This window comes from Mercenaria mercenaria, chromosome 19 (genome assembly GCF_021730395.1).
Source record: "Mercenaria mercenaria strain notata chromosome 19, MADL_Memer_1, whole genome shotgun sequence".
NCBI lineage: Eukaryota > Metazoa > Mollusca > Bivalvia > Venerida > Veneridae > Mercenaria > Mercenaria mercenaria.
This window is the reverse complement of record NC_069379.1, coordinates 31,476,986-31,488,254: the sequence shown is the minus strand read 5'-3', so window position 1 is coordinate 31,488,254 and position 11,269 is coordinate 31,476,986. Positions and strand designations below refer to the sequence as shown.

Here is an 11,269-nt window from a genome sequence, read left to right as displayed (position 1 = left end):
TTCTCATTTCATTAAGAACAGCAGAACTGATAGCAAAGCTGAGCAGATGAGCATAAAACTTAAAACAGGAGATTCATTTGGCATGGCAAAATACGCTATTTCGTTTTCACAAAAAAGACATAAATTGTAATTTCATAGTTATATGTGCGGGAAAATGTACGCGTCAGAATTTAAACAGGTATCTGGGGTGGCAATATTCAGTTTTCTCCTAAGTCATGTCAGGTTATAATTTAGTGACATTCTAATTATATAAGTTTTTTGTAGTAAACAGATTCATGTGAACAGGCTGCCTGTTACTTGTGGAAACCAGTTCAAAAATAGTAAATAACTATGATGATAATAATAATAATAATAATAATAATAATAATGAATAAGAATCCTATTTGTGATCGGTGTACCAATAATAGTTTTACCCAGGACATAACTTTGAAATATATAGAAAGCATAAATCAGTTGTAAAGAAAACTTTTTTGTTTTCATGTTTCTCAGCAAACGAACGGGTTAGACAAGGCAACTAACCGCCAATAAATAACTGAAATACTGCTGAAAATGGCGCTAACCTCGCCCCCCTGTTCCGCCCTCACAAAATCCATTAGAAGTACCCTGTTACCTAGGATAGTATATCAATAATGAAAATGTCTGGTTGCTGATTTGGTATTTAGAATAAATATAAAGTAAGTGTAATACCAATATGTCTGAAGTCCAAAAAAACTCAATCATACTGTCAGCTTATGTTTATTATCACGCGTACACGTACAAGTATGAAACTGCATATTTCTCTAATAAGATATCTATATCACACTCGGGATACTTGTTATCGGGAAAACCCGGTTAACATCGGGTTTATCAAAATGTTGAGATTACATTACACAAAGAAATCGAAAATAGAAGTACCCGTACCTGCATTATGTAAATAAATATTAATATACCTAAGTAAATTTATATATAATAGTTGAATCTGTTGTATCTTAAACTCGAATATTTCAATGGATTAACAAGGATACATTAATACAAGAACAGCTCGTAAGTATATCATACATGATTATGTTTCAGTTTAAAATAAAAGTTTAAATTTACTTTTAAAGTAGTACACATGTGTTTACAGGTATTTTGACACTTCAAAGCTTCTTTCATCTCACACACGCAGTTAATGTTTTTCTTGTCTCCAAGTATACAGTTTAGAGACATATGTTATAACAAAAACAAAAAAGCTATATAGACGTGTAATCTTTAAAGCGTTTTCGAAATTAAAGTGATCCTTTTCAAAAAATTAAAATTACGGTAAAACTTCTATCAATTCTATCCAGAGCGACCCATTCACACATCTCAGGCGAAAATTCTTTTCCTCAAAAATTCATAAAATGTTGGTGCTACGAAAGTGACCAGTACCACCTTTAATAAATTACCACATATCTCTTGTTCAGTACGCCGTTAAATACTGGGGACAAATCACTCGCTCACTTTATCGTTTTTTTTTTGTGTTTCATACATACATTCAAAGCTAAATTTGGTGGAAAAGAAATGGCCTAAAAATCGCTCCACCTGTGGTCGAGTAGCTTTAACATGAATTTTAAACTTATCTTAAAGCACTTAAGTATAATCGAGTATCTTCACATAGATCATACACTTTTATTGATTGATAAATGAGATATAAATTTTCATTGAAGAGAATGTATTCCGCTCTTGTCCTGAAAAAAATACACTTTATAAAAATAGCTAAAAATCATAATTTGATTTAATTCTTAAATAATTGTGTAAGTCATTTCACCGAAACCGAAACGAAAAGTGAAAGGACTTTTACCACTGCAAATAGGAATTTTACATAATGTACACGCATGACAGAGAAAACGAAACGAAAACAATTTCTCCTTCTTGTTTGAATCTGTCCCATCTACATACATATATTGTTCTCGAAAGACAATAAATTTGCATATGCAAAAATGGTTAAAAACTGATTAAGAACGTTAACGTTATTTTAGAATACTGACTTGTATTAGCCAGATCAGTGGAACTGTTTATTAGACTCAATATTAGACCCATTTTTTGTCCGACGGCGTCGACGTTTTTTTTTGTTTATATTCACCTCCAAATACGATGCAGTATAGGCATATGTGTGTTGACACCGATTCCAAAACGTTATAAATGACGTTTCGGCTTTGGTGTGTACGCGAAACCATTTTCAGTCCCTTACTGGTTGAAAACCACGCTTGTATACTTAAGACTGGCGCTTTTCTCGGCCTTCTGTCCGTCTGTCCATCCTATTCTCCTCAGGTCAATAATTTTTCTTTGCATGTATTGGTTTTGTAGAATAATCTATTCAGTTCAAACAGGTGCAACATGCAAGGTGGATTTTTTGTTCTTTCTGTAACGTTTTATCTATACCTGCTTTGTGAATATTTATGAACTTAACATACTAAAAATGCACAATCGTTGAAAGGCCAAAGTGAAAGATATCTAAGTTATCTAAATAAGATAAAATTTCTTTTTTTTTTTTTTTGCTTTTTTTTAATATTAACTTTTAAGCATAATGATAGCTATTTAAATAACTGGTTTGAAATTGTTTGGTATGAAATATAAAGAGTACAAAAGAGTAAATAATACTTTATGCTTCAGCTATTTTTACATTTTCTTTTCTGATGTTAAATGATTTCCGTATTAGATAGGTTTGTTCAGAAACCTTTCCAAAACAGACTTATCATGAATATCTTTGTATGTTTATAAATTACCGATTTTAAACATTCTGATTTTCTTCAGTCTACATTTAACCGGGAAGTGATCTACGTTTATAATTCACATTTTTCATGCAAATTGTGCATATACACACTACCGTTATCTCGCTGAATCCTGCATCAGAAGCTAGCGGTAAGTTTAAATACAACATTTTTTTAATAACAGGTTTGATATGATTTTAAAGCCCTGCTCCGCGGCTATTCAAATTTTATTGTGTGTATGCAACCTATTATTACAATAGGTAACAGTTAACGGCCACATGTCACACTTTAGCACGTATATAGAATTTTATATGAAATAAACTCTATTTTGACAGGCGTCACTGTTTATAGTCAGGACTTCCATGCTTTTTTAGTGACAAATTAAGGTTAAAAGCTAGGGCGGGAGCAGGCCTTTAAGATACGCCTACCGTTGACAGAAAACGATTATAACTTGCGGACGCTAAAATATAAGAAACTGAGTGTTCGTGAGTTAATATGAATATAAAGATGACAGTTTATTGTTATTATTGTAAGTTGCTATTTTTGACATGAATAACAGTATGAGCAGCTCAACGAGGTAAGGATTCCAAAGAACACGCTTCAAAAAGCACATAATAAATCATTGAACTAGACTGACGTAATAAAACATCAAACTGTTTGGGTGCAGGTTGCAAAAATGTTTAATCCTTGCTGGTTTTAGTAACTGTAAGTGTCAGAAATCTGAAACCAATCTTAAAACATAAAATAGTTCATGCATTCCACATTGAGAGTGTGTCTATGTATAGTGTTCATTACACATGGTTTTCATTATTCATTCGATTTATGTCTTTTACATAGCGTTTTAGGTCTATCCCGCTTTATCAATTTGAATGAGAACAAACATATCAAATGTAAAACAGTTCTTTTATATGATAATTAGTTTTTTTTTCAAGTAATGACAGATATAATCTTCGTTCGTTCAAACACGCAAAGATCTGTTTCAGCTGAAACCCCGGACTATTTGAAAATATTTACATTCAGTTTATGAGCCGCGCCATGAGAAAACCAACATAGTCCGTTTGCGACCAGCATGGATCCAGAGCAGCTTGAGCATCCGCGCAGTCTGGTCAAGATCCATGCTGTACGCTAACGGTTTCTTTAATTGCAAAATGCTTTGAAAGCGAACAGTATGGATCAGGCTGGTCTGGATCCGTGCTGGTCGCAAATGCACTATGGTTTTCTCATGGTGCGACTCAATTATGTTTTGTATGGAAAAAAAGCGGCTATTTTCATATAAACATCATTGATGTAATAATATAGCCGACCACTCTTTCTGCGAGATTGCACGCGCGATTGCTAGTTATTTATATAAATACGTGAACAACACGGCGTAGTTCGAACAAAACCTCTTTCAAAATTTGACACCAGAATGAATATCAAAAAAGAACATTACATTAACTCACAACTTATTATTTCCGATAGTACAAAACTGAATTGACAAGACTTTGATTTCTTTCCTGGGTTTAAGGATATTCAACCACAAATCAGGAATTACAATTTCACGTAGGCTGGTCTGTCTGTTCTATTAAAATGTTGAACACATGGAAGTCTACCCACATATTTTTGAACTGCAAAACGTCTTGCAATTTGTCCAAGAATCGAAAGCTCTATTCTTGGATTTTCTAAGAGTCACAACGTAGTTTTTAAGCGTTTAAACGCAGAAAAAACAACATTTAATTCTTAACAAACATTTGCGTACAAAGTCACACATTTTTTTTTAAAATTGAGTTCAATCTAACATTTAATTGTGAAGTAACATTTTACGCAGAATAATGGATAAAATAATGAGAAAAAACATTGATTGACTGAGATATTCAGTTTTATTATGATCATTTTCCCTTAAATATTGTTCGACTGATACTTTTACATCATTAAGACATTTTTATTGTGGTTTAGAATTATACGATATTGATAGAGGGGTGTACACATACATGTAAAATAAACACGTAGGCCTATTACGTTGATAACTTTTTTTTTTGGTGAATATCCAGGTGAAATCAAAATAGTCTCATGTTTTGTTTACGTGTGTTTGTCGTGATAAATTTCTGTTTGGGAGAAATAAACGTATGGTACATTTACATGTATATGTTTAACACTTTTAAATCCTGAACAGAAGGAGCGCAAAAAACAAAACAAGCGAGAAAACAAATTTATCGAGAACAAATCCTGTTACGTCCTAAATAGTAGGAAACATGGACGGACTTTTATTTACACATTTATAAATTCTGTAAAAATACGACTTTTTTCACAAGTAAACATGAATAGACAGAAAATACATTCATTTTTGTAATAAATAAAGAAAAAAAGAAAAAAAAAGAGAAAAAAGAAAAAAAACTTTAAAGTAATTGAAATGCAAGCCTTATATTCTAGTTGTATTGTTTTCAGTCAGGTTAAGCCGATGGGCAATCGTCCCGATATAGGAGCATAGGGGATAAGGGGAATAAAGGGTCTTGGGGTATATACGTCGTGGCCTGTCCACCGGTTTCCTTGTGCATATGCGCTTTATTGTACCGGTTTTGTTCCCACGCACTCAGTGTGTTCTATTTTCTGAACCCGGAAGAGACATGTTTGCGTAGTGCAGGAAAAATAGATTTTTCTCTTTCTAAGTTTATCAAATTGTTTGTACGAACACAAAACAAGTTACGTATGTTTTTGTGATGTATGATATCATGTGTAGATTAACTTTATTTTCAATAATGATGTAAAAGAGTGTGACGTAAGGTGAAAATCTTTTTGTATCTAGATCTTAATGCAACTAGATTTATTCATCAAAATTTCGTGGCCGCCCTCTTTAAATATTTTAACGTGTCTATCTAAAATGAGATAACATACACTTGTTTAACAAATGTTTCCTGAGACATCTTTTCAGTACCTGTAAAATTTCTTTTATAATTAAAGAAATCTTTTACTGCAAAAAGTTGTCGGCATACACTTATGGACAGATTTTTATTATCTTTTTTATTATGATTCATATGATTCATTATCTTAATATTGTATGCATTTAACGAACTTCGAGTGGGGGAGGTCGGAAGGGGTGTGGGGGGGGGGGGGGGAGCTAAGGTCGCTGACTCCGAAGCACTTGATCCTCACCGATGTGGGTTCGAACCGTAATACTCTTCATGTGTGGTTTTAAACGGCAAGTGGTTCAAACTCAGCGATCTTCACCACTCGTCCACGTAGACTAATGTAACGTAAGAATTTACAAAATAGCTATTACTACTTTGGTACACGTGTTTATTCTAGTAAACCAACTATTTGTACAATGGCATAATGTTTTGTTCTCAACATCATGTGCGAAAGAGCAAGATATTGGACTGATGAAACTGGTATACTGGGACAATTATTTGCATCATAAAAGCTAAAATACCAATTCCTGCACGACCGTCTAGCTTTACTATATATGTCTGGATTGACCCTTGCTTCATTCATACATGATAAACTTTGACCAGTATTTTTATTATCGAACTATTGGCGTAGGGGTTGGGGGTTGAGGGTGAGGGTTCTAACTGATAAGCCATCATTTGGTGAATATTAAAATGATCTTTTTTTTTTGTACCGCAAATAAACATTTTCACATTGTAATGAATGTTGATCATTTTAGTATGAGTTGCAATGATAGTGAATAAAATAATCATAAAACAATACAAACACTTTAACGTCACAATGATAAAAAATGGTATAAAGATAGATATCCTTTAGTTGATAGACTGACAAGTGTCATATTATTGTTATTACATGGAAGTAAGGATCAGGGGATTTTTATTTCAACACTGTCTTATGATTATTCATTAGTTATAAAATCACATATGTATATTCTAAAGTGAATGTATATATTTAGAATCAGTCTAAAACAATTAATTTATAATAGCCTTACTTGATTTATGAAACACTCAAGAACTTTGCATGGTTTATTGACAGACTTACCATGGTTCAGAGTTCAAGTGCATAGGAATTGAACCGCACACACTTGTAGTCCTTAAGACCTAGCTCAGTATAATACTTTTAACGTTGCATCATTGAAAATTAATTGCGTAATGCAACATGTCTCTTTCTAGTAGTTTGAGCACGTGCATTTATTGTGTTTTTATCCTGACTTGCAGGTTTTTTTATACCACAAAATCCAGGTCCAGATTCAGAGATCTCGTAAGGTAGGAAAGACATGCGGAAGTTGGAAAAATCCTGACCAATAAATCTTCAGATACAACAAATACAAACAGGTACGTGAACAATCTAGGTTTATTTCAATGATAATATGTGTTAAAATTTATTATTTATCTACTGTATCATATATTATCAGTATTTATTGTTTAAAATAGACCTTAACACATTTTGTTTAAAGTATATTTAACTGATATTACACGTAGAGGTTATTGTTAAATTTTTATCAGTTTAAATTTTTTAACCCATTGTTTGTTATAATCATTTAAAAGCGCCCATAACTTCCGGCACACTGGAGCCTTGTAACTATTACAATATGTCTGTTTGAGGGCAGAGCTGCGGTGCATATATATATTGTACTTAAGTTCTAAATGACATATCGTTGATACTTATTTAATATTAGTTGTATAAAAAACGAAATTAAGCTTTTTCAGTGAATAGGTACTTTTCTTAAATACCAGTAAGTATTGATTTGATTTATCTTCTTGAATGGACGGTTTGACTGTGAATATTTTATTTTCAGGCATTGTAAAAAATATTGTACATTGAAAGGAAAGTTAACGAACACAGTAAAGAAAAAATGGTGTGGCATTTTATTGTGATTTTACATTTTTAGAGATTTTATGTATTCGAAAGGATTATTTCTTGTTGCTTTCTTTTAGACAATTCATATATTTAAAACATGGATACAGAATCTCTGCTTAACACAACTTCTACAGTTGCCTCAGGTAAAACCAAAAAGCATGCGTCATATTCTAAAGTAGGTCTGTATCATCAAAGGTCAAAGTCTTGATTCATCCAAAGATTGCAAAGATTGCAAGTCTATTGGTATCACGTCTGCAAATCTGACATTAAATAACTTAAATATCAACAATTTACCTGATAACTTTATATTACCGTATATTTTTTGCTTATAAGACGCACTCGCATAAGTCGGACATGCAATCTGAGGTTTCTTTTTCTTTCCGAACTGGAAATATGACCTGTTAATTCGTCTTATAAGCGAAAATATACGGTAAATGGGCAAAAGTTGACGCCAGGTTCTTCATTTTTGACCTTTTATGTACATTGTTCTACTTTCCTGCCATTCCTTTGTTTGTTTGTGAGCTTATTTATAATTACCATCAGAAAACCCATATGTGTGACTCATCCAGAAGACTGTTTAGAGGCTAGCTAATTTAGTTTGAGGATAGAGAAAGTTACAGAAGAAGCTCATAAATTCCATAAGCTTCACGGTTCATTAGTGTGCCAGGTGTAAAACCAACACACACGGAACTCATATCCCAATGTTAGTAAGAAGTGGAGAAACGTGGGCTCGAACTCACGTCCTACGTCCTCTGGTGTCGTAGTGAGACATTTTTACCACCTGACCACAGCGTCCGCTCTGTGTTCTTCCTATAGTTACCCAAGCATGCTATTTTTACATGTGTGTTTATCGGGAATGTGTCAGTACCATGTCTTGCATGTATATGATTAACACTAAACACATAACAATCACCATTCAAAGTGTTGTCCTTGTTCCTTTTGCCTCTACCATCCGATGCATTTGGTATGTATAATGTCAATAAACAGTCTCTTATAGATTAACCAATTTCATATTTTGTAGTTCTATATCAATGTTATGAATTGAACCAGTTAAATGTTAAAACGTTATATCAGTCAGAAATATTATGTGTTATTCAGTAGATCTAAAAAAGTGAATATCACTATCTGACAATACGCGCCTTTATGACAAGATTTACAGCTACTCCACCACAGTTTGTGTGACATTTTGGTCAGTATTGTCTGGTATAGAATTTATTAATCCATTATAAATATTATTTTGATAAAGTGTAAGATATTGTTAACAAGGCAGGGAGAAAGTTGTTTTTCCCCCCATTATTTCAATGTTTTACTCATTCTTACACAGTCTGTTTGTTTATATTATGATACCTTGTAAAAAATTGTATATGAAAGTGTGTAACATGTCATTTTCACAGTACTCCCATTTTGCAGATTTTGTTTTAGAAAGAAAAAATCTCAACTAAAATGTGACAAACTTTGACCTTAGTCTTTCATCGCTGTATTTCTTTTAATAAAGATCTGTGTGCAACTATATTTCTGTTTATCTTGAAACAATAAAAATTAGTATATTGTAGACTGATATAGCTTCGGTTGGGTATATGTATTCTGCCTTTTTTGTAATTACCTTTCGTCGCTCCTATATTAAGTTATTTCAAGTTTTAGAACCCGTTAACAGTCAATGAAAAAATAAGTTGTGTTTATATGTTTTACAGGATATTCAAGTATGCCTGTGGGAGGAAATAAACCGAAAAAGAAATTGGCAATCCAAAACCAATCAAAGATTGACAGAGAATTCAGCAAGAAGATTTCATATCGGCATCGACCTTCAGTTAAAGTTATAGTAACAAAATGGATCTCAACGGTCATCCTTGGCGCACTCCTTCTCGCGTGTGTAACTGACAGTAAAATATCTATCATAGCTTTATCAAACAAGATGAATCGAGACGAAGAAGAGGTAAAAGAAGGAGTAGTGGAAAAACAGTTCGTGATGCTCCAGCTTCTAGCAGTCATTCCAAATGTGATTAATTTTATTCGAGGTATTTGGGCTGGGGCATTTCGACAAGATTTGCCATGGCCAAGAAAGAAAGCGCTTATCGTGGTAAGTATTTTAATAATTGATTTTATTTGTAACTTTGATGCAAGTTATTGTGGATTTCATTTTTGTACGCAAACGAAATTGGAACTTTATTCCATGGCCCGACACTAAACATTAATTTATTGTACATGAAACAAGAGGAAAACTTCGGAAAGAACAGAGTTTAGAAAATTCACGGCATTGAATCTTAAATAGAAATATGTAATGTAGAAATATTGTTTTTATATAGTAATTTGGTTACAATGAGAACAGTGCACCTCAAGAGAGTGACAACATAATGTGGTTATAATACGAATTATAAATCACCATTTCCATTAAAGGATTCTTCTTATATCAAGTACTACACAACATATAATATATAAACACCAAAACAAAAAAATCTACACTAAGTTTATAAACAGTATTTTTGGTTAGGTTGAAAATGATGTACAATTTAATTAGGGATGGTAACAGATAGCATTTTTTTTTGTATTCGAATATTCGGTCACCGTTACATAACTAGCCATAGCATTAATTTGTATGCCACAGAAGAAATAACTGGAACAATATGCCATTCAATTGTAAAAGCAGCTCTTTGTGTTCCGAGTCTTTTTAGCCAAGTTAAATACATTGTATGAGGAGTTTGTACGTTTACGGTTAATAGCTAAGGATAAGGTATTTAAATCAAATGTTCATGTATAGTTGTAGACAAGGTGATTTTCTACTTCCCAAATGTTCAATTTAAAAGCAGATTATTTCAACATAATCAAAACAACCATGAAATATTATTTTATAAATGTACATTCTATTTCTGAATTCTGCATGCCTGATATTTTCAAGATAACCGTGAACTATTTTGTTTTATAAATGACCACTGTTGAAATCTTGTTTTTGCAGGGATTCTTCATCAGTTTAATGGAATCATTCGGAATCTGCATGTTTGTTTTCAACATTCCTGGAATAACAAGCGCCCACAACGTCATTCTTCTCATGAATTGTGTCTTCATTGTTCCTTTATGCTCCATCATTTTCACTAGTTTTAGGAATAACAGTGAAAGCAAATGGAAGTGCCTTTTTAGTTTGGCTTTAGTATTCGAATTAATAGGCATTGGTCTGACTGGTTACCTTATGAAAGGTATTGATCCTGACAAAATATGGATGGTTCCAGTCGCAATACTATTTCTGTCAATATCTTGGACACCAGGCCTTTTGAATTTTCTATTACAAACTGATATAAGAAGTGAATACGAAGAGATTGTAGAGGAAAATGGGGAAGAATCGTACGTTATTGATACTATGGGAACAGGTTCAAGTACTCCTAGCGCAAGTACCAGTACCGGGTACCAGACAGTCAGTCAGGTATTTATAGTTCATACAATTAAGTGAAATTCTGAAAACATGGGTATTTTATTAATCAGTCCCCAGAAATTCTAATGTTTAATTTAAATGCAATGGCAATACAACTGACAGCATAAATCTCGGAAAAAGTCTGAAAGCAACATCAGCTTACAGGCACTCGGAGTGAGGATCTCCCATCTTACACCACCCCTGCCACTAATTAGCCATTTGTTTTACACGTTAAAACACGTACTGAGCATATGTGGCGATCATAAAATAGGTTTTATTCTAACTTGAGCATGTTTGAAAACTGCTCCCATTTTCACCATCATTGCTTTTTAAGAGTAAAGATTGGCATCTAGGAATATTTAACTACTACTTGTAC

The 11,269-nt window shown here is 32.9% G+C and overlaps 1 protein-coding gene across 4 annotated transcripts in view; it reads left to right on the top strand.

Annotated features, from left to right (window-relative positions):
- Positions 1–865: 865 nt before the first annotated feature.
- Positions 866–11,269, top strand: part of LOC123542969 (uncharacterized) — a 43,702-nt gene continuing 33,298 nt past the window's right edge. Inside the window, exons 1-5 of one of the 4 annotated variants that reach the window (XM_045329024.2) lie at positions 866–1,023; positions 6,851–6,967; positions 7,571–7,636; positions 9,185–9,570; positions 10,444–10,905. In XM_045329024.2, coding sequence (XP_045184959.2) covers positions 7,591–7,636; positions 9,185–9,570; positions 10,444–10,905 — 894 coding nt within the window. In that variant the 5' untranslated portion in view covers positions 866–1,023; positions 6,851–6,967; positions 7,571–7,590. Of the gene's footprint in view, positions 1,024–2,754; positions 2,863–6,850; positions 6,968–7,056; positions 7,369–7,570; positions 7,637–9,184; positions 9,571–10,443; positions 10,906–11,269 lie in introns of those variants that run through there. The other 3 variants (XM_053531413.1, XM_045329026.2, XM_045329025.2) reach the window with 3 other exon arrangements.